General features: G+C 35.6%; 2 protein-coding genes across 2 annotated transcripts; one reads left to right on the top strand and one right to left on the bottom strand.

Moving 5' to 3' along the window:
- Positions 1-570: 570 nt before the first annotated feature.
- On the bottom strand, positions 571-12,793 carry LOC113054512 (immunoglobulin superfamily member 5-like). Its single transcript, XM_026220119.1, has 10 exons — positions 10,458-12,793; positions 9,984-10,328; positions 8,631-8,709; positions 5,619-5,930; positions 3,277-3,558; positions 2,856-2,975; positions 2,650-2,677; positions 2,422-2,510; positions 1,841-1,890; positions 571-1,558 (listed from the first exon to the last, which is right to left on the bottom strand). The coding sequence occupies exons 3-10, from the start codon at positions 8,671-8,673 to the stop codon at positions 1,499-1,501; spliced, it is 984 nt and encodes a 327-aa protein (XP_026075904.1). The 5' UTR covers positions 8,674-8,709; positions 9,984-10,328; positions 10,458-12,793; the 3' UTR covers positions 571-1,498.
- An 8,076-nt stretch (positions 12,794-20,869) lies between these two features.
- LOC113054513 (high mobility group nucleosome-binding domain-containing protein 3-like) lies at positions 20,870-24,562 on the top strand. Its single transcript, XM_026220120.1, has 6 exons — positions 20,870-21,091; positions 23,001-23,027; positions 23,127-23,156; positions 23,268-23,303; positions 23,403-23,510; positions 23,583-24,562. The coding sequence occupies exons 1-6, from the start codon at positions 21,074-21,076 to the stop codon at positions 23,628-23,630; spliced, it is 267 nt and encodes an 88-aa protein (XP_026075905.1). The 5' UTR covers positions 20,870-21,073; the 3' UTR covers positions 23,631-24,562.
- Positions 24,563-24,642: the final 80 nt, after the last annotated feature.

The following is a 24,642-nucleotide window of genomic DNA, read 5'->3' on the forward strand; positions in this document are numbered from 1 at the left end:
ACAGGAAGTGTCTTTGGTGTGGTCATAATGAGTGGGAGAATATCAGCTGCTCGGTCAGCTCATAGCTGGGTGGAGTGAGGCGTGAGGAAGAGGAAGACTCCACAGCTCATAACAAGCCACAGGGGAATAGATGCCAGCCTACAGCTGGCCATTAACCCAGCTTTATTTATTTATTTATGAGCATTCATTATTTTTTAAGGGAAAATATGAAAGAGGGCTAATATTCACACACACTGACTGCAGCAGAGCTCTTGGATAAGAATGTCAAATACTCACCGCAGCGAGATGTTCTACTAAAGGAACGCTTGAAAAGAGCAGCAGAAAATGTCTGTTTGTGATCTATATGTCTGTTCTTATTTTCTCAAGCTTTGTGGCTTCTGTAAGCATTTTGGAAATATCTTGAAAACAATATAATGAAGTCAACTTAGATAGATAGATAGATAGATAGATAGATAGATAGATAGATAGATAGATAGATAGATAGATAGATAGATAGTTGAGTTTTGACCAATTAAAAAACCATAGTACAAACAAAAATGTATTTACATAAGAATTTATGGCCACATAAAAAAAAAAAATCTTAATCTGTTTTTTTAAGAATGTACAAATTAAAATTGAGTAGCAAAATAAAATACAAGTTGGATTAATTTATAGTACATTGCTTAATATTGTTCTTGTTTAAACCATAAAAGTGAGGTTCATTCTTAAAACAAGAAAATAAAAAAATACAAATAATTTACACCTAGGTTTATAAAAAAACATTTGTTCAAAATGCTTGTAATCCATTTAATGGATCATAGAGCTGTTAAAGTGTGAAACACAGATAAGTGAAAACTACACAAAAATGTGTACATTTTATACTATTGATTAATTGATGTATTAATAAGCATCATAGTTCCAGTCCATTTCATGACACTTTCAGTGACATGACAGTTTTTCCCCTGCATGTGAGGAGTTAAAGATCAGTGGTTTTGATTAACCGCATCATGTTCCGTGAAGCATGATGTGTCGCATAAGATGATCTTCTCATGAAATATCTTTTGGTTTAATTGGTTTAAAACTCTCATGGGGTGTGTTGTGTCATATGCTGATCATGTTTTTGATTCAGTAGAAAACAGGAAGATGTTGATTCAAACAAACCTGCCTTGGAAATGCATGAAGGATTTTAAAATGAATCAATGTTTCTGTCATATTGGTTTGTTTAGCTAAACAGACAAGTGATTTCCGGCCGGTCTTTACCAACCCGACCATCCTTATTTTGACCATGTTTATCTGTTAAAGTTCTTGGTGATTATCTACAGTAATCATTGGGGTACAAAAGTCAGAGACCACCAAGAAAATACTTGTGTTCCAATAAATAATCCAGTGGAGTTGAAACAGATCACCATAAGTCCCTCTGTCTCTCTTTCCTCTGTAATTAAAACTAAAATGATGATTTTATGTACAAGAGAGAAGAAGAGAACCAGAACACCTGTCTGTGAAGTCCATCATTTAGTCTCTAGACGATGGTCATGTGTCTGTGCTTCCTGTGAGCATCATCAAATAAAATACCTGTCATCTGAAAAACCAAAGATTTGTATTAGATCTGGAGTCTTGACAAATATTCATTTTCATGACATAATAATTTTCAACATAAAAGGTGCTCACAACCCATTTTACTTCCATTATGAGACACTTTACATTACAAAAAAAAGATTGGTTCATAGATTATGAAGACAATTTTTCATTGAAGTAGTCTGTTTTGATGAATCATTTAAACAAGTTCAGAAATGTTTACTAAGGAAGTAAAAAGATGAAGTTTTGGTTTGATGTTGACTTTAATCTTGATCGGAGGCATCACCTGATGTTTGTCAGAATGGTTTGTGTACCAGACTCCATTGGTGGTGTTTCCTGCAGTAAAGAGAGACACATGAAAGTTTGTAGTACATGAGAGTTCATTCATGCTTTCTTAAATCATTACATTAGAACTGATGTCAGTAAAAGAAAGAAAATGAGGCTTCTTCTGTGCAAAAACATAATGCCCATTCAGATTTTACATTTTGACTGCAATCAATTACTCTTTTCTTTACAGTCTTTAAAGTTTTGAAATGTCACTATTATTGTCAAGTACAGTTTAAATTTTGCTTGGTATATATATATATATATATATATATATATATATATATATATATATATATATATATATATATATATATATATATATATATATATATATATATATATATATATGAAACCATTCAATGTACATGGTAATTCAACTTTTATCAAACTCATGCTCTCTCTCTCTCTCTCTCTCTCTCTCTCTCTCTCTCTATATAAGTATATATATATATATATCTCTCTCTATATATATATATATATATGTATATGTATATGTATATACATACACACCCCTGTGTATGTTATTTTAAGCATACAGACCATCATGTCCATCTCTAATATATCCTCCGTTGTCCTGTCCTTGCACATTTTCTGTGGAAGGCGTCCTAATCTGGGACTGGATTCTTGCCCTGAAACGGAAACCCAAACCTGTTAACAAGCCACTCACAGTAATAAAGCTTTTAAAAGAAATTATTTCCTCAATTCCACATTATTGTGTATTTTCAGTCCCTCTTAAATGCAAAACACACACTGGAGCTCATTTCTCACCTCCTGATCTCCTCTTGGTAGCTTGACTCTGTAGAAAAGAAACAATAAAATGAGCTGATTACAATTTAAGACCAGAATTATGTCTAGAATTTAAAAGGCTTGGCTATACACAATCTTGCTGCACAAAGTACTTTTTGTGGTATCCACTAATGCAAATAATCTGTTTTACATTAGGAAAACTGGGATTCATCCTCTCAAATACTCACTTTTCTTCCTTCTCATGCAGAAGAAAAAAATTGCGTAGATGATTAGAAACAATAGAGCCGCAGCACTGAAGGCCACAGTGACAGCGATCAACACCGTCTGGTCTCTTTTAGCAAGCTTTTCTTGAACAGAAAGAGAAAAGAGAATCATGCATCTTCTTCAATTTGTGCCAAAAATGACAGCAAAGTTCTCATTACAATTAACTCTGATTGTAATATTAAACTTTATGTGGCTGGATTGGTGTTTGCAGTGCCCTCTATCTGTTGCTGAAAGCAACTCATCTGATTTGTGGGTGGAAATAAATATTTGTTGTGCTGTATTTAGATTCTGTTTGTGTTTTTCATTAGAATAGAATTAAAAAATGTGTGATCTTTTATAATTTTTGATTACTCATAAAAATAAAAACATGTTTATTGTTCTTACCAACGGTCAGAAAGACAGTGCTGGTGTCCGGTGTGCTCAGGGCAGGCACACTGACCAGACACTGAACAGAAGAATTTTTGACAGCAGTGACCGTCAGCGCGCAGATGGAGTTAAACAGGTTTCCCTGTGCTACAGAGCTTCTGTTGCAGGAATTTGCCATTCCATTTACAGACCAGGACATGCTGGGTTCAGGAAACCAGCCCACAGCCCTGCACTGAAACTCTGTCTGAACTCCCTCCGTTTTGGTCTGATTTCCACCTACGATTTCCACACTGCCACTTTCTGGAAAAGATCAGAGCAGAATTATCTCTTTGAACACACACTCTGCCCTAATCACTGTGGATTTGTGCGTTTGCTTTAATGACGGTTGGGCCTGTCTCAAAACATGGTCCACTTTAATTAAGAAGTAGATTATTATTGATTATCTGCACTTTGAGATGTAATCGGATAATTTCCCACGGGACAGCAGGACAGGTGACTCACAGGTGCGGCTGATAACATCTGAGTTTTGTTTTGCTTTGTACAAAACTTTGTACTTGCACTTTGTACTTTTTGTGGTCCATCATAAAAGCACCGACAGATCTTATATGGCAAAACTCCTTTCACTGACTTCATCAAAGAATGAAGAAATTATGCTTGCTAAACTGCTATGTTCTGTGGTTATTTTGACCTTCTGTTGATACATTTTAAAGCTAAAATGTCTGATACAGAATATTCTGACACAATAAATATAAATAAAAATAATAACATATTATAATAATGATTTATTATGAAAGTTAAACAAGCAAAATAAGCAACATAGTATATTCCAGCAGCTACACTAAAGCTTGTATATATATATATAAATAAATAAAAAAAACATGGATCATGCACCTGACAAAAAAACAGCAAAATGAACTTGCAACTGTTTAGATGATTTATTTATACTGGAATCAATTTAAGCAGAAATACATTTTAATATATAGAATTTTTTTTTTTTAATTGTATGATTTATTTATTTTTTCATTTGTTTAATTAAGCAAGCTATTATGCAATCTAAAAACATCAAAGATACAAATAATGAATAAAATGTATACATAATAGACAGAACATTTAAGGAAAATGTTCTTGCTCAAAGGTTTCTCTTTCATTGCAGGAGACTTAATGGATTTTTTTTTATTATTTGTTATATTTTGCTTTATTTTGGAATCAGTTTAAGGAGGAATATATAGCTATAAAAAACAATATTGAATATATTCTGGATTGGGGAGAATTTGTTGAGAAATATTTGAGTTACTTTTAAGATGTTTGACTTTATGTATCTTGGCAAATCTGAGCACCGTTTGGAACATTGCTGAGATCTCTTGCAATGTGAAAATACTAGGGAGTCTCAATTTGGTCACGTTTTAATTTTATTGTCTACGAGAAACAATTACTCCTGCCGTTTAGTTGATATATTTATTTGATTCACAAAGGTTATTTTTGTGCTGATGTGAGCATTAGTTAATGAAGCTATATTTAAGGAGACAGTCTCTGGGAATGTTCTTGCAACTCTATGCAACTCTGTCGTGCATAAAATTGCTGAGTAATGTTTAAAGGTTGTAAAGATCAGCATATGGATTTAGGTGCTGGAACTCACTCAAAGATGAAGCATGAAGCAAGAAGGTAGATGCTGTTGAAGAATGTTATTTAACATTCAAACCATGACCAAAATCATTAAGCATGCAGCTTTGCATCTGAGAAGCAGAAGTTAAGCTTAAGCTTAAGTGAGATCAAATCATGCATTTGTGTTTGTCTGCTTTTAATTGTTTACTTAAATCCTTGTGTAATGTTCTTAAAAAAGTGGATCATACAGTTCAAAGAGATCCAGCAGTGCCCATGCAAATAAACTTACATTTTTTCTTTCTTTCATTTACTATTCAAATGTTTTTCAAATAAGTCTCTTATGCTCACAAAGGCTGCATTTACGCAAACGTAGTTATATTGTGAAATATTTTTACAAGTTCTAGTAACTATTTCATATTTTAAAGAGTTATCTTAATTATAATAATTTAATTTAATTATTATAAATAAATAAAAAATGTCAGGATACTTTGATAAACAGAAAGTTCAAAGTTCAGCATTTATTTGAAATAGAAACCACTTTTAACCAGTTTGCATCCAAGTTTCATAAAAGTATTAGTTTCTGACCCCAAACTTTTAAATATTTTTTAAATGGTTTGCTTTAATTATCTTTAGCTGCTCTGTCTCGATCACTTTCTCTCATATACTCTCATATTTCACTCTCTGTGGTCAAAACATTTTACGTCATATGGCATGGATCAGTTAAAATGAGTCACAATAGAACTTAAAACACTGCTTACCTTGTATAGATAGTGTGGCCAATTGAGGCGCTCCACCCAAAACCTGACAGGTAACTTCACCCGCATCGTCTCTCTGCACGTTGCTAATTATAAACTCCCATTTGTAATCTCCAGGTGTGGTGAAATTTTGGGCCGAAAAACGATCTGTGAAGTTAAACACCCCAGACGCTTCCAGAATGGTGATGACCAAGCGTCCGTTGACCATCCAGTTCATGACAGATGGGGGCTGAGTTGTGCTGCAGTTGAAGCGAGCCTTTGACCCACGGAGCACCGCTGCATTCAGAGGCTGTAGCTGCAGCTGAGCGGAGGCCACTGCAGTGAACGACACACAAGAAACGAATGACTCCAAACACTTCCACAGAGTTGGTCTTATTTAGATCCAGTTATTCAAGGCATGTTTTCCTGTTTTCTTCTCATCATAAATTACGTTTAAAGGAAAGTTATGAGCATTAAAGGTAATCATGGAATACTTAATTGGTATATTTTATACCCCCCTCTTTTGAAATAAAAGAAAAGAGCATTAACTTGGAGCTGAATAAAAATAGATAATATACAGACCAGGGCTAGTTCAGTGGCTAATCTCAGTGAATATCAGATTTTGAGTCAAAAGTTAATAATGCATTACACAGATTTGTGTTTTTTTTTTTTTATTATGTGTTTTTGTTCCAACAGATGTTTGTGAAATGATTACGTCTCGTGGTTATTTCATGTCATATCTTCTGAACCAAAAAAGATTACCCAGAAAATGTGATGTGTACCCCTATGTTTTAACCTACATATTACTACCTGTGCGCCACCAAATCCTTTACCAGCTACTTTTAGGAAAAACTTCACTCTCTTTCACCCTTCCACCTTTCCTAGGTAGTGTTATCCTCTCTTCCTTCACCCAGATCCAAGATGCAATCTACAACATGTTCCTGGTGAATGCTGTTCCTTTGTTATTCTAAGGTTGGGGAGCATTTGTTTCACACCTTTATAGACACAGTTACATTGTTTCTTTCACAGAATGACCAGCTGAATGCTAACCAATCAGATTGCATCATCCTGATAGATTCATAAAAAAATATTCTTTGGTGATCAGGTGACTTTCAAGGAACATATTGTAAAGCTCCATCATGCAGGTTTGCATTGCACAACATCAGAAGGATCCAAACAGAGCTTGCTGCAAAACTACTTGCCCAGGCCCTTGTCATTTGTAGACTGGACTATTGCAATGCTCTTCTGGCTGAACTTCCATCAGGCGCAATCAAAAGCATGACTACTCTTCCATGAGCCCAAAAGGGTCCACTTCACACCTCTCTTTATGGTTTTCCGCACTGCGGGAACCTTTTCATAATACATAGAACTAACTGTGGAACTATCCACTTATTTAAGTACCGAACGGCCTTTTTCAAGACCCAAATAGCTCCTAATCCAGAGAAGGGTCTAACCAGCACAACTGGTACTAATTGTGACGTAAGTAGACATTGATTGGCCAGACGCCCTCACCCACCAGGATATAAAACGCTGTGCAAACATACTGTAAGCATTGTGTCAACTTATTTCGCAAGAATGATGAACAGCGATAGAAGTGCAGCACTGCCAGTTGTCGTTGGAGATTCTTAATCCTCCTTTCCGTTCTTTCAGTCGCTTTACATATACGTCAACATATGTCCATTATTATGATATGCATGTATCCGCCTGCATGCAGGACACTGGCTTCCCACCGAGGACAACATGATAGAAAATTGTAAATTAAGTTTACATGAAATTTGTTTGAAATTTCATTCTGCGTCATCTGAGATTTCATTGCAATCGTTTTCATAAAATCAATGAATTAACAATTAACGGTTCACCTGATTGCGTTGTCATCTGTGTGTGATGTTAGATTGTTCTTGAGAGAGAACAAGAATGTATTTGAAACACAACACTACTTACCCGACTCTGCCTGAGAGGTAAGGAAAAATACACTTACCTGAGATGTTTTTGGTTTTTACCTCTGAAGTATTCTTGAAAACAATATTTTTATGTTTTATATATATAAAATATTAGTTAATTATCAAAGAGAAAAAATAAATAGCCATAATATGTACTATTAACGCTGTGATACTATGATACTCAGATACTGCGATTTCCTTCTCACATATCTGAACAGTTCTTCACCTGAACAGTTTATGGTGTTGTATATGGTATCATTGTAATCCTTGACCATCAAAATATAAGGTTAGACATCACCTTTTCGGTGTTGCCATGTTTGTTTCAGGAGGAATTCCATTCCTCGATTCTGATTGGTCAGCAGCTGTGTTTTATTCACAATACAGCACTGCTATGACCGCGTTACCCAATGGTGTATCACTGAGCAACACCTTTAGTATCCACCCTTAGCAACAAAAAACAATCAATACTGTTTCATGTTCTATGTATTTCGGCCGAATTAACTGTTTGTTATTTATTTAATAAAGAATGAGTGACCCCTGCTGGCGTTATGTCTTTAATTTTGAGACCCCGCCCTTGTCCCGGTTTAATAAACACTTTTCATATAAACCTACTCTGAGAAATATTGGCTGGAATACAGTGTGACAGCTTGCCCTATGACATCTATACAAAGACTATAGTCTTAAAGAGACTTTGGTCTATACTCCCATAGAAATGTTCCTTACTTTGTAATTTCTAATTTCACTAATTTCAATGACTTTTCCAAGCCTGCAAATCACAGTTTAAAAATATTTTCTGATCCTTCCAAACTCCAGAAAAACTTGCTACTTAATTATTCGTCCATCCTTTCATCCATCCGAGACTTGTTTTCAATTCATTTAATTTTAGAATAAACTTTAAGTTTATTATTATAGAAAAAGAAAAAGAATGTTCAGTGGGTGAAACAAACAAGCAAATGTGTGTTGTTTGAAAGATATTTAGATAGTTTTACTGGAAAACAAATTAAAAATACCGACTACTACGAAATTGTCTTTTTTTTTTTTTTTTTATGTGTGAGGGTGCTGTGGGCTCCCTGATGAAGTGAATATGAAAACTCACCCGTAGTGGTCAGAAGAAAAAGACTGAGTCTAAAAATATACATGTTTCCTCAGTTCCTGTCACACCAGCATCCACAGCCCTAGAAAATAAATACACACCATTATGAATCAGGAAGGGCAAAGGATGGACACAACCCTGAAATGATCGGTACGTGCTGTCGATTGTCTCCAAACATGTGTGTCTTTGACATGAAGACTGTGCGTACATATCTTGTTGTCATGTTAGCTAAACACTAATTTGTAGCATGCTTCCACATAGTCCAGTCACTGAAACTATATCTATTTGATAATCAAAGTTATTATTAAGATTTTCTGCTAAATATTACCCAAAATGTTTGTGTCACGCTATGAACTTCAGTATGAAAGAATTATATTAACTGCCAGTCAAAAGTATTTCTTTTTTTATTATGTTTTTTGAAAGAAAATGCTCACCAAGGTTATTACCGTTAACTAAAACTAAAAACTAAAACCATAAAAAAGTAACTTTAAATAATATAAACTTTAACTGAAATAAAAGAAAATTTATAAAAATATCAGCTATTTGCCAAGCAATTATTTCTCATTTAATTTTAGTTTAACTTTAAGTACTAAAAGAACTAAAGCTAGTACTGAAATAAAATGTTATAAAGATTATAGAGATGTGTTTGAGGGTACATTTTTTTTTATAAAAAATACACCACAAAAGTACTTAACTCTAACTAAAATGAAAATGGAAAATAAAAACTCAATACAAAATATATATTAAAAAACTTTAATAGTGTACCAGTTACATAACCATAGTTAAATAACACTGATGCTTGAAAAGCCTGCATTTATTTGATTGAAAATACATAAAAACTTTAATATTATAAAATATTATTGCAATTTAAAAGAATGGTTTTCTATTTTAATAGTGAATGCTGTTTTTGTTATTGAATATTCTGGTTGAAATGGAAATCATCTGCAATATTCCAAATGTCTTTTATAATGTTTATAAATGTCTAATAAAAGTATTAATCTCTTTTGTTCCATTTTTTATATTTTGGGGGAAGATCTCAATATATATGATAAAATAGCATATATATATATATATATATATATATATATATATATATATATATATATATATATAATGGAAAAAAGACTAATTCAAAATGTTTCTAAAAAACTATAATATGCCATTTACACTTAAATAACATATTTGATCAAATGCCATGTGCTATTTTATCATGGGTATACACTATATTGTCTACACTACTTCACTTTTTGTTCAGTACACAGCTGGTAAGACAGGTAGCAGCTTTCAGATTTGAATACACATACTCCCTTTGTGACAGTGAAGTTAAATTTTATAATAAGAGCTTGAACGACTTACCTTATGAAATTCCATTAATCCAGTAAAATCAAAGACACTCCCTAATCTTCCTTCGTCAGACCACCTGAATCACCTGTCAGCCTACAGAGATGGCCAAAGTCCAGCTGGCTTCCAGTCATGTTATCAAAGAGAGCAGGAAACCGTCTCCATACAGCCTGTCTGCTTTGCATATGACTGCAGATCTCATGATGATTTGGTGTCACACTGACATGGCAAACAAGGTGGCCCGTCTATCTGAAAGTTCACTTTGGGGGCACATGAGCCCACCATCCATCTGTTAGGGTTCCTGCAAGACTGTGCTTCAATGCAGTTGATTTAAATCTGAAGCAGACACACCCAGTTTCACTGAAGAAGAAAAAAAGAGACAATGTCAACAAGCAGTCACTCCTGGAGCCCAGCTGATTTATATATCAAATCTCTATCACTGTATCTGTACAAAACCACTTTTAATTTGCACAGGTAATGTTCACTTACCTTAAGATGAGCAGACAGAATCTCAGGTTTTTAAGCAACTCTGTTTGCTTGAGTTATCTATTGTTACCAGGCATCAACTGTGTACAAGTATAGTGTACACAGAAGGACATATGCAAACAGGTTACGATGACGTCAGGCCTGAAACACATATTCTGTTTATATTCAAAACTACATGCCCTGTGGCTCCTGGAGACACTGTATTTGGTTTCTTTACCTTCTGCGAAGAAGACAAATGATAACAAATCAACTTTGACGTGACTGGGTTTGTGCTTCCAGCTACACATTAACAGGTGTAAAAACAAACCAAACTCTTAAGTGAAATGTAAAAAGTTGAGAAACGTACAATTATAAAGAATTACACCTTTGACACAGGCTTTAACCATAACTTACAATGCATTTATTTGCACTTTCTGTTTTCCTTTTTAAACCATACATGCCTGTTGCTTTTTTCTTTTATGAATTTCAGTGTAATCATAATTTTAAAATCCGCTGATATTTACAAAATAGTTAAACAAATGCATAAATACAAAGCATAAAAAATTATCCTTTAAAGCTACATTTACTTGAGAAGCATATTAGCATAAATCTTTAAAACTATTTAAAACTTATATTCAATAATGCCTCGTCAGGTTTGGTGACCTTGCTATATCTCGGTGTCTGTTTATGTCTAAACAAAATGATTCTAGAGTTGCAAACGGGGGAAGTTAGACATCACCGGAGTATAAGATGAAAGCAATTCTGTGGGAAAACATGGAGGGTGATGGATTTCTGTAATCTTTAATGCTGTGTTCTTGTATTTGGTGACCCTGCTGTATCTGTGTATGTTTACATCAGACCCAAATCTATTCTAAGATATAAAATACAGAAAGTTAGACATCACCAGAGGGAATGTGGGTAACATTAAAGACATTCTATGTTGTCCCTGTTGTTTTATATCTGCGGCTGTTCACCTCAGAACAAAAAAGTTTTCTAAAATATAAAACAGAGGCGGATAGACATTACCAGGGTGAATTAGTGTAACATTAAAGCCATTCTGTGCGACAGATTTCGGTACAGATTTTGGTATCCTCTAATGCTGTGTTGTCGGATTTGGTGACCCTGCTGTAAATGTCTCTGCTCACATAAGACCACAATGTTTTATAGAGCATGAAATATGAACATGAGTTTAGACAGTACCTAACTGAATTTGGGTGACATTACCAGAGGTGTAAAATATTTGAGTAATTTTACTTGATTACTGTACTTAAGTACTATTTTTAGACACCAGACAATGGATTTCGGTGGCCTGTTATGCTTTCTTGTCAGATTTAGAGACCCTGCTGTAAATCTGCAGCTGTTTACATGCTTTTTAAGATATCAGACATCACCAGAATGAATTATGGTAACATTGAAGCCCTTCTGAGTGAAATAAATGATAAAGAATGATGGTAAAGCATACTGGTAACCAGTCATGCTGCCTTGAAGGATTTGACGGCCCTGCTATACATCCATGTCTGTTCCTATCAGACCAACACGCTTTCAAGGATATAAAATAGAGCTTAGACATCACCAGAAAAAAATATCGGTACCATTAAAGCCATTATAAATGAAATATAGCAATAGCACTCAGGCAGCTTGTCTAAAAAGATTAAGTAAATGAATCTGTTTTACAGCACCACTCACTCAACGTGGCTGTTTCTCCACAGCACTTCACCCATAATAAAGACTTTGATAATATGCACGAACACCAGGCACATTCTAGCAGGAACGTTTGATGGAAAACGACCTGTATTCGGATTTCGGCTGTGATTCTGACAAAAATATATATCATGAAGTCTATATGACTCAGGTTCTATATAGCCTGTGTCTTTTGAAGCCACATGATAGCTTTCTGTGAATAACAGTCAAATATTTAAGCCATTATTCACCAAAAATATCCCCAGTCTTTTGGATTCAACACATTAAGATTGGACCAGTTTTGTGGTATTATCCGGAGGAGAGCTACTTTATGAGGTTCACATGAGATGTAGGGATTGAGTCAACATGCAGGGGGCGAGAGTGAGTTAATGCAGAGAGGGCATGTGCGAATCAGCCTGCAGGGGGCAGGAGTGAGGTGAGGCTCTTTATGAGCAATGAGCGTGAACTACACCTGTGGAGAGCCAGAGATGGCAGGTCACACATTTGATTAGAGTCAATGGGAGGGAGAGAAACCACACAAGGTCAAAAACAAAGACTACATGCAGGTGCACAACTGGTGGACAGGGGAGTCACTAGAAACGGGCAACATGGAATTTGCATTTTTAGATTTTTTAGTTTTTGGATAAAAGCGTATGCTAAATGCATAAATGTAAATGTAGTTTTTCCCTTTTTTTAAAGAATATCTTAAATGTTAACTAAATGTAACGTTTTCACACTTAATTGCATGTTTGTAATTAAATTATAGGTAAAAATTATATTAAATGGAGTTAATTCGACTGTTTTTTCTCAACTAAGTAGAACTGTAGCTACATCTTTATATGTAATTTCATAATTGCTTTGAAATATGGTTAAAGTGTAATTCCGAAAGTAATGACAACTCAAGGTAAATTAAAATATTCATTTTATATCTTAACTTTCCATTTATTATAGTTGTATTAACACCTGTATAATGCATTAGTTGTCATTAGTACATTACCAAATATGTTCAATGTAATATCAAATAACACACAGTTTAAATTAAAATCAAGTACATGTGCTTTAGTACGTAAGTTAACACATAAAAATAAGTGGAGTGGAGAGCGGGGGCACTCACTGGCTACTTGAAATACACTAGTCATATTTTGATTAAAAAAAATAAAATAAAATACAGGTGCACTGATTATTAATACAATTTAAATATGTTCACTAATAAGGACAATATATTAAATGAAATAGAAGAAATCAGAGTTGCAATTGCCCCCGGTCTCCCATGTTGTTGTTTTTTTGTTTGCTTGTTTGTTTGGCTATAGTAATGTGCTAATTCCAATGTTTTTAAGTACACTGAATCAGCATTTTTAATTCTATGATATATGAATATGTTGGGGGGAAATGAACATGGCATAAGCATTTGATACCATCACATGCCACATAACAAATTATATTTGATCACAGAATTATTTTTTTTCTTTATTTTTTTCAGAAAGCTGTGTAATAAGAAAACTGAAGTGAATTGTGAAGATGTAATCACTGAAGCCTTGCTGTTGCACTGCAGATTTTCCTCTTGAGCTCCTCTGTTTTCCTGCACCAGTGAATTGAGCTGCTTCATTCAGCAAAACAGCAGCAGGTTTGGCACAGGGACCCCTGGGGAGGAGGGTTTTGAGGTGTTACAGGTTTGGGATGTGACCTTACTGGGTCCTTCTCAAAAATAATTTTCTGTTCTACAAAATGCTACAGTTTTCTCCCAGCTAATATTCATTAATATTTAAATATGATAACTTTTCATCTACCATCATTAAACAATGCAAAACCAATGCTGTATGTATTGAAAGAATGAAAAAAAGTAACATTAATATAGATTTTCCGATGTAGATTTGAACATCTGACCTCATATAATTGTTTATTGGGTTTTTTTCTTCTTCACTCCTGTGATCTTTGATCTAGGAAGTCGTTTTCAACAACTTGTGCTTTTATTTTTATATTATATTAGTGTAGGCTATACGTAGATTACCTTTTTTAAATTAATTGTAGATTTTTCTTGACTTCCCTGCATTATTGTAATATATGCACTGATATTTAGTGCTCATAATACTCACTTGATGTTGGGAAAAATAAAATAGGCTACAATATTTTTCACGACCATAAAAATCTAATTTTGATGCACTTTCTGAGAAATAATAATAATAACATTATTTATTTATTTATTAGTTAGCATAACAGTGAACAACTTCGTATTATTAAATAAAGTGTTCAATTGTGAAATTATGCCTTTGAGAATACTTGAATATTTCGCGTTTTTTATGATACAAGTATTTTTGTCACCATATTCTTTTAAATCATCCCTATTTCTTACCTCAGTGCCATGAAGTTTGATGTAAAATTATTTGGTAGGTTTCCTGTATCCTGTAATGTCGCTGAAAATTACATAAATTCTGTCAGATATATTTGCCTTTGTCGCCTCCTAGTGGTGGAATGCGCTCTTACATGTAAAACTAAAAATGTAAACATTAGAAAATGGCGCTTTTTCGGTGTCTGTCGATTAAAAAAATGCCTTTTAATTTGTAAAGCAGTGTGTTAATTAAGCACTAAGGCAATACAATTCAAACAAAGCAGGAAGGAGAAAAAACGAAGCAAGTTGTAGGAGGCTTAATGAGATTTGCCCTCCATGACAGACATTTCTGTCTGTATTTGAAGATTTTTGTGAAATTCTCCATAAATGTACTATGAGATGTATAAATAAATCACTTTTGTAGGCTGACTGGGGGATGCTGTGGATCTAATAAACCAATAGCAGCACTGTAAGCAATAAAGACATCAGTGCTGCAAATGGGAAATGTTGTATAGTATGGGGGAGGGTTAAGCCCTCAAGATGCTCTCTGGCCCTGACCATGTTTTGAGGCACAGATAGCACTACAGGGTCTTTAAATCCACTGCCATGGTGTCCCTCATTATTATCTAAAGTTACTGACTTCCAAAAGTCCCTTGTTAATCTCATTACTTCACCCAAGATTAAACCAATTGTGTTTTCACTGCAGTTTGAGACAATAAGCTTCATCACAAAAAAAAAATTGGTCAGCCATGATGTCATTGTCTAAGACACACCTCTAGGAAATCTGTTAAGCCAGTTGGTCCATCAGTTAAAGCGACACTCTGTCACAGCAGGTTTCCGAGCTTTGCTGTACATCAATCTCCAACACGTGGCCTCAGTTGGCAACAGTATCATGTGTAATGTTCATATTTTTCCCCAAAATGCTAATTTTTTTTTTAACAGACTGTACCATACGAACAGACATAATATTAATTGCTTGTGTATCTTAAAGTTGAAAAGTTATCGTTTTTCACATTTCAGCTTTTATGTAGTTTAGATTAAATTCCCAAGTATAAAAATGTATATGCCTAGAATGCACTAGATGAAGCATCTGCTCAATGCATAAACGCAAGTGTATTTTACATCAAACATTATTGCAGTAAAAGTCAAGTGAGCAAAATGTCAATGTGGTAGTGTAATATTCCATTAGAAACTATAATATTGTAATATAATAAGTCATGTAATATGTAAAGATATGAAGAAGGTGCATATGCAGAAAAATATCAATCAAAACATGTATTTTCAGATAATAAATCTGTACCAGACTGGCGAGGAGCTCTGTCTGCTCCCCTCTCACTGACCCCTGCAGCATCACCATTACTCTGTGTAATCTGGGCTTTACGTGCATGTCCAGATGGGCAGGCAGCCATTCGCTCGAGGAGAAATCCACTTACTGATCCATATAGTCACTGGGTTATACTTGCACTTCCAAATGAGTGCGTGCACTAGAGCCGTCTGTGCTCGTATCCACTCCTGCAAGACCACATCAGCAAAGCTTTACTGTACAAGTTTAATCTCTATGTTTCCACGATAACATCGCTGTATGTTTTATGAAGCCTGATTACATTGCACCGATCTCTGCTATAACCTTTCTTAGTCAACTAGTGGCAGGATTTTTGATTGCACCACGATTATTATGTTTTACATTTTTTAGCATTCACCATCATCATCTTCGGCGTGCCTGTGCAGGTCTGGGTTTGACTGGAGCCAAACAGACATATTCAAACCAAATCAAAGTTGAAGTCTGGTAGATTTTGCTACGAAATGAGTCTTAATTAAACGTCTGTGCGCAGATTATATAATGATCAAGCGGGTAATATGAAGGCGGTCGAATGAGTAAGATGTTGTGGCAGATGGATGATAGAACCACAGGAAGTGCTGCCCCTCAAAGAGGCTTTTGTTCAAGCTACTGGAAATACCTCAAGGTGACCTGGGTATCTTAATCTCACTCATCTAACACATCCTTCTGTAAATCTATTCATACCGGTCCTCACATTGCACCTTTCAACTTTATGGAACAACATGATTTCCTTGCAAAAATATGCCATTGTAACATTCTAACAAAATAACATGGCTATGTGGCTATGTGGCAAAATACCATAGCTGAATCATTAATTATACATATATAAAAATAAAATATAAATAAAGCAAAAAAAGAGACGAAAGGAGGGACCCAACCAATATGCAACTACCCAAAACACCCCAGCAACCACATAGCAACACCCACACACACACAAAAAGATTGAGAAAACCTTGGGCCTGTACCTTAATGGCAGTTCAACAAATTCAGAGTTACAGGATGCTTGAATTAACAAAACCAAACCACTCAAATCCAGTGTTGTTGGTACCATTATGCTGATTATTAACTTTCTTTATCAACCCAGGCTTTAATCCTGAGTTTAATAATAATAATGCACATGAATGTGTGACATGAGTGAAGAACAGCCAATCACATGCCTTGCAACACAGAGCAAGTGTGATACACTTCTCGCAAGAGAGTCAGCGAGATTTGAAACTCTCCTAAAGATTAAGAGATTGAAGAATATGAGGAATTTAACCACATTTACACTGAAGAAAGTACTTGTCCATGAAAGAGGACAAATAATAGAAATGATCTTGCTCTAGTGCAGTCACCAGTGAAACTTGTGAAGTTAGTATACAGTGGGTATAAAAGAAGCACTCTCCTTTAAATTAATCACATTTTGTTGCTTTGCAGACTGAAATGAAGACAGACCCCATTTTTTCTCATGAACATCAGAAAATAAACAAAAAAAAAAACTAATCACTGAGTTGGAAAAAGGATCACCCTCTTGTGTCAGTGTTTTGTTGGACCACCTTTTGCTTTAATTATAGCCTTTAGTCTGTTTGGTTATGTCTTTAGACTATTTGCGATATTTGCCCAATTTGATGGTGAGCGTTTGAGAACTACAATCTTTAAGTCATTCCACAGATTTTCAGTGGAGTTTTAGTCTGGGCTCTGACTAGGCCATGCAAGGACATTTACCTTTTTCTCCTTCAACCACAGTGTGCTCAGTTTTAGTGTGTACTTTGGGTCACTGTTGGAATGTAAACCTTCTTCCCTTCGACAACTTTCAGGCACAGGGCAGTAGATTTTCCTCAAAAATTTGTATTTTGCCCTATCCATTCTTCCGTCTCTCCTGACAAGTGCTCCAGTCCCTGCTGCAGAGAAATGCTGTTATTTGGAGCTGTATTGTATTTCTGCCAGAGATATCGTTTTGTGTTGAGACTAAATAATTCAATTTTAGTCTCATATCTGCCTCAGAATCTCAAAGGTGGGTTTTTTTTTGGCAAAGCTCAGTCGTGTCTGCATGTGGTCTTTCTTGAGGAGTGGATTTTTTCTTGCCACACTCCCATACAAGTCACATTTGTGGAGAATTTGTGATATTGTTAGTACATGCACACAATGCACTCTTTGTCATAAATTCCTGCGACTGCTTCAGAGTTGCTGTAGGCCTATTGGTTGCCTCTCAGACCAGTTTCCTCCTGGCTCTTTCATCCAGTTTGGAGCGACATCCTGATCCAAGGAGGGTCTGTGTTGTACCAAATACCTTCCACTTCTTAATAATATAGACTTAAGCTTGTTTTAGGCATTGATCTTTTTTTAAAAAATTTTTTATCCATAATAATATCCTATCAACATCCCCGAAACATCCTAACAACTGCATAGCAATGCACTACAACAAGGCTTCTCAGAACTTCCTAGCAAAGTCATAGCAACAACCTAGAAATCTCCACAAACACCATAACAACCACACAGAAACACACTAAACCCATTTAGAAAATCCAAGCAAATGCATAGCAATGCCCTAGCAATCACATAGCTACAAACACTTGAATTACAAAACAGAACACCCTAGCAAATGCATTACAACACCCAATAAACAACCCAGAACACCTCCACAACCATATAGCCACATACTAAAATCCACTTACACCCTAGCAAATGCATAACAACACCATAAAACCACCCAAAACACCTCAACAACCAGATGAAACCACTCACACCCTAGAAAATGCATAGCAACACTCTAGAAACCAGACAGGGGCCAGTTAACATAATAGCCTCTACAGTGTCTTAAGAGCTAGTCTGACACACTAGCAGGGTAATCCATCTTATTTTTGGATTAAATAAAAAATATATATTTATATATGATAACCTTTTAAGACCTTTTATGCAACTAGCCCTTGCCACCACACAGAAAAACATTAAACCCGTTCAGAATGCCATGGCATTTGCATAGCGACATCATACAGTGTTTTCCGTTTTGTACACATTTATATTAATAAGCTACTAAAATTATATGGTTTGATTGTCCTTAGAAACATTGGAATTCTTTGCAAGTAAACACACACAGAGATTGGGAGTACGTAGGTGTTTAGCATGTGAAATAAAGCAAACACTGAGGACATTCAGATGGTGCTCTTGAGTTGTTAGGACCTCATTGTACACTGGTGTTATGTGTTCTCTCAATGACGCGATCACACATGCTCAATGATCTCACCCTCACATGTATGCTTAGTTAGCAGCTTTGAAATCGAGCATGGCACAGATCACTTCAGTGCCCCTTTCCTTCCTGTCTTAACTGAAGTTAAAGGATAGCAACAGTCTTTAATCGTGACCTGTTATCTGAAACTCAGCGGCCACACCTACAACACCCACCCCCATCCCAGTCCTGCAGGAACATAGACATGGGACAACTTCATGGGGGAGGGGACCGCCGGGGAGGGACTTGCTGGTGGTCATTGTGAAATTGCAAGGGTCTGGATAAGGAGATAGCAATGTAGTAAAAGACATGACTGATTTTCATGACGTTGTGGACTAGGAACATACAGGAACCCTAGAAATGGGGACCTTGGACATAAAAAATTCCACTTATGCCTTATGAGATATTTTTAAGTTCCACAAATCAGTTTTTATGCTTCATTTATTTAGAACTACATTTACTGTTGCTAGAAGATCCTGTATTGTAATGTCAAGACTTTTTTTAACCTCAAAAGAATTGTAGCAAACTCAAGAACATTATATAGCAAAAATATGGTACTTGATGAGAAAATTTTCTTTGCTGATACCAATGTGCTGTATGATGACACTAAGCTGTTTAGTACATTTTAGGTCATACATTATGACAGATTTCAGAGCACCATTTTTTGAAATCTTGGAGACATTGCCAGTTCTTCTGGATTTGATCTGTCTCAGTTTGTTCTCTTTCTTCATGTTATTCCAGATAGACTGGATGATGGTGAGATCAGATCTCTGTGTGGACCACCGGCTGTTGTCAGACTCCTTGTGCAAACAAAAATCTCACTGGATTATTACAATTAATGGCAAAAAATAATGTTTGGAAATGTAAATTCATATTTACTACTGACACACTACAGCAAAACATAGAAATAACTGGATTAAAACAATTTTGTGTTGGTGAAAATACTAATGGCCCAAGACTTTTGCACAGTACTGTATGTTTATAATAATATGTATTTTTTCACTTATTAATAATACACTAAAAGCAAAAAAAAAAATAAAAAAAAAAAAATAATAATAATTTAAACAAAATAATGAAAAATGGCACAGGAACTGCAGCTTCATTCATTTTGCATTGTTTTTGTTTGCACTGTAGATTTCAGCAATGGCAAGAATTTTTATTTTATTTTTCACAGGTGAAATCTTTTCTGTGCACAGTGGCCATTTTTTTCCTGCAAAACCTTTAAAAGCTTTAAAAGCCCAACAGCTCAGAGGTCCCTTTCAAATCCGGCTCCTAAAATAGCTCGCACACATCTGGAAACCATAAAAAAAGAATGAAAAAATAAAGCCTTAGATTGTGCAACATTTATGATCTAATCGCACGGAAATTAAAGATGGCAATATGATTTGGGATTTACCTAACATTTTAAATCGACAACAGAACCAATAAAATCTCCTTTCAAAAGCTCAAAGTCATTGCAAAAACTATTAATATACCAACTGATTGGCACGCAAAAGTGTCCACAGGGGTATTTTGCTATGATTTGAAAATGTGCAGTCAGTCTCCTTGGGCCAATCACCGGGAGCAGGAGGTGGAGAGACGGATTTGATAATCCTACTATGGTGAAGATGATGCTTATGAATATTAAATTAGCAAAATTGCGTTCATTCGGATTGGCTTAAAGGCAGTCGTTGGCAAGGGAACTGTAGTCTGCTGGCCAATGAGCGGTTCCTACTATCTCTATGGCATGGCTCATGAATATTAATTAAGGTAAGTGACTGGACGCTTACGGAAAGTTGCCAGGTTGCGTCATCAATATATCATTAATATTCATAAGCTGGGGCTTCGCCATAGTGGGAATCGAAGATTCGCTGTCAGGTCGGCCTGTGATGAATTGAATAGGGAAGAAGAAGGAGGAGGAGGAGAATCCAATCCGGTTTGAGCAGGTTTTTGTTTCGGACGAGCGTTAACGTGTTCCTATACTGTGCTCAAACCTACTGTGTGAATCTTTAACCGAGCTCAACACAGTGTCGACTGTTTTTCAGCGTTAAATCCGTGCATCTTGCATTTTTAACTGCTTTGATTTTTGCGCGTTGTACAAACCCACAGCCATGCCTAAAAGGAGCAAAGTAAGTAGCGCATTGGTTTCCTAATTTATCGAAGCACCATCTTTAATAGAACATGCAGTTAATAAAAAGCAAAAGCGGAATCAAAAGAATAGTTCATGTGCAATAGTGCACTTTGCATACAAATGTGTTTATTTTTATCCAATTGCATTAGTATTCGTGCATTTTTGTTTGCATATTCTTGTGTTTGAATAAATGCGTTTTGATTTGAGAGCGCGCTACTGAGATTTTTGTCTCCATCAAATTAATTAAAACCCAACTTGATTTTCACACATGCGCGGACGTAGATTATTAATTTGTGTGTGTATGTGTCGTGTTTTTGTTTACAAATGGACGAAGTCCCTGTCGACATCAGACAAAGGGGGTGTAACGATATTAGTTTTCGTTTATGTGCAGCTTATACAGTCGGGCAACCTGAACTGTCGCGCGCGGGACATCAAATCAGATTGTTGCATGGGATATTTGTTAATTTATCTATCACATGCAGTTTTTATCTTTAGTAGGGTTGGCTACAATTGCACGTAAATGTCTTTGTAAAGGCTCGGGTCTTTTTAGTGTCATGGCTGCCCTTAAGCGCAACCCTGATGATTTAAACTCGCTGTGGGTCTGAAAACACGGTGACAGACGGTGCAATATTTTATCCTGCAGATCATAGACGCGCATTAGGGATTTAATTCGTGCATTAGGGCTGTAGTGCACGATTGCGTCTCGGTATATTTGTTCGTGCATGTGCCAGATTATGCAATGGCGGTATTCTTGCACATCATAGCGCCACTGTTTGGTGTTTCCTATTATTCTGGTATATTCTGTAACGTAAGTGTTTTTTTTTTCTTGCGGCTGTGCACCTCGGGATGTTGTGTTTGAAATCGAATGGCGGGAATGTCATGGAGCGGGGTCGGTGGGGCGAGAGCAAATCTCCATTAATCAGCGTTGAATGAGACTGTACGCATGAAGGGGGCGGTGCGCGCGAGACTGTAATAAAAACGGACGGAGCAGCACAGTATTGGAGAACGGAGGCAAAACATAAATACTGATTATGTACTGGCTGTGTCTTTGGGAGTCATTTAGAAATAATCGACAAAAAGTACAAAACGTAGAGCAACCATGTACGAACACCGAGCGAATCACTCATGATCCGATTCTTTTGAACCCGGGTAGTCAAATTCCCAAACGAATGATTCAAATGATCCGATTCTTTTTAATAATGAATCAAAACCATACGTGGCGATCAGTGAGACCGTTTCTCGAACCAATGACTCGAATGAGACGTTTCTTAGTGAATCAATTAAAAACAACTCCGTTATTCCAGTTCCTTATGGAATGGCTTTTATTAGCCCCTTTCTAATGAATCTAATAAATCAGTTAGAGCGGTTACTAAATTCACAGTTGATAAAAACTGATTCACTTATGAAACCAGAAGTTATTTACTTTGGTCATGTCTGTATGGAAAGGAATCAAAAACTGTTTCTTGTGTTATGATGTAACTTTACTCAAGGCTCGCTTAAATTAATGTTTAAGGATTTATGTCAACGTAGCTTTATTCATATCCTGTCATGATTTGCTGGCCTCTAGAATTATGAAAAGTCGTTAAAAAGTCTGTAAACATCTTTTGCATTTTTATTACATTTATTTCAGATTTATTATATCTGTTCTGTTATCTCATTTGAAGAAATATTCTCAAAACATGTTTTCTCAAAAGTACTAAAATAATTATTCAAGTTATTAATTATTTAAAATGATTAAATTATCAAAATAAAATAGATTTGTACAATTCTCATCCCTACCTGATGAGCTAGACTGTTAAAGCTAATAAATTTAGCCATTTTCTACATGCAACTTGTGTTATACAGTTGAATCTGTTATAAATGACAGTGATGGCACTTGAGAATAATACTTTTTTTTCCCCCCATAGGCGAACAATGATGCTGAAGTTACTGAGGTAAGCAGATCTCACTCCTTATTGCATGGAAATAAGGTTTAATTTTAATTTTAAAATAAGTATTGAATTGCATGTTTTAAACTTGTTATTACTTTGCAGCCAAAAAGAAGGTCGGAGAGGTTGGTAAACGTGAGTATTCATGTTCTACTTTTATATTCAGTTCTCATTCATTTAACACACATGGCAGTTATTTATAATCTTTATTAACTAATTGATGTATTATAACTTTTTCATTTTTAGAAACCTGCACCCCCAAAGGCAGAGCCTAAGCCAAAGGTAACAAGAGTCTTTCATTAAGAAGAATGATACAAACCTAAATTAAGTTATAAATTATAACTTGGCAGTAATATTAAAAAATGATTTAACACATTGTAGAAGGCGGCTGCCAAGCCTAAGAAAACAAAGGAACCCAAGGAGCCCAAGGAGGAGGAGAAGAAAGAGGACGTGCCCGCAGAAAACGGAGAAACAAAAGCTGACGAAGAGGTAACATAGTTATATACTGGGAAATTTTACATATACATACGTATGTAATCTAACGCCAGTGATGTTTTTCAGGCATCGGCAACAGAAGACGGCGACAAGAAGGGAGAAGACGGGGAATAACTTTGCTGAGGTCTCATCTTTTACCAGCACTCCCTGTACCTCTTTTCTTGTACAATTCAGGGGAATATTTTTATCTACTATTTTCTAAAGGCAGGTTTTTTAGTAGTTTGATTGTAGAGACACATTTTTTATGGAAGAAAATAAACATTTTGAAAGTGATCTCATCATATCCAGCGTTTTTACATTGGGCAGAAAAAACTACCGTCATGGTTAATATCGACAGGCAGTTTTTCCCCCTCTGTGCTTTTGCTTTCTAAGTGCGAGGTAGAGGGGAAGGTTGCAAGCATGTCGTTCACACAGACATCTGGACATCTTGCCGAGCTTGTCCGAATGACTAACATTCCATTGGCTCTATGAGGGATTTTTGTTTTTGTGTGTGTCTGTGGGTGTGTGTGTGCGTGTGTGACCTGTAATGTGTGTTTGGGGAGGGAGGGGTGGGCAAAAAACTCATTGTTTATAAGGCGAAAGATTACTTGTAGAACGTTTGTAAGCTGTGTTCCTTATATTAACTGCAGTTTTCCATTATCATTTCTGCTAAATAAACACTTTCTCTAGTACTGGAGTTCATGTCAGGCCTGTGCTTCATGTGTATTGATTTCGTCTTTTCTGTGATAGTACCACAATAAATTAGTAAAACTGCTAGGAAAAAGATTTTTGGGGCTTGGAGTTGAGTTTGTGTTATGGCACCAATGGCAGACGTGGGATGAATATCTGCAAAGCCAGCGATTCTTAAATAACCAAATGCATTATTAAAATTCGTGGAAGTCATTAGGTGTAAAATCTCCTTAGTTGTAAAGCGTTCTGACCAGCAGTAGCATTATTTTTGTGGGACTTGGATATCAAGTATAAATGTACAGTTTCTTTTGATCATTGTTTATAGATGTATCTCTTGTGTGTTATGGTTCAAGACAATAAAAAAATCAGTTGTGATACCCGGTTCTCCCTTTGATTTTTGAAGTTACATTCATTACTGTAGGTGTAGTTATACTTGCATTTTTTAAAAAGATTGATG

This window comes from Carassius auratus, chromosome 35 (assembly GCF_003368295.1).
Source record: "Carassius auratus strain Wakin chromosome 35, ASM336829v1, whole genome shotgun sequence".
In the NCBI taxonomy this organism is placed as follows: domain Eukaryota; kingdom Metazoa; phylum Chordata; class Actinopteri; order Cypriniformes; family Cyprinidae; genus Carassius; species Carassius auratus.

Bases quoted from the DNA above. Each gene is read 5' to 3' on its own strand.
- LOC113054512 (XM_026220119.1), bottom strand. From the start codon at position 8,673: ATGTATATTTTTAGACTCAGTCTTTTTCTTCTGACCACTACGG. The intron at 2,511-2,649 runs GTGAGAAATGAG...TTTCCGTTTCAG, and splicing joins TACCAAGAGGAGATCAGGAG to GGCAAGAATCCAGTCCCAGA. The intron at 1,559-1,840 runs GTGATGCCTCCG...TTGGTTTTTCAG, and splicing joins ACCATTCTGACAAACATCAG to ATGACAGGTATTTTATTTGA.
- LOC113054513 (XM_026220120.1), top strand. The intron at 23,304-23,402 runs GTAACAAGAGTC...AACACATTGTAG, and splicing joins AGGCAGAGCCTAAGCCAAAG to AAGGCGGCTGCCAAGCCTAA. The intron at 23,511-23,582 runs GTAACATAGTTA...GATGTTTTTCAG, and splicing joins AAACAAAAGCTGACGAAGAG to GCATCGGCAACAGAAGACGG.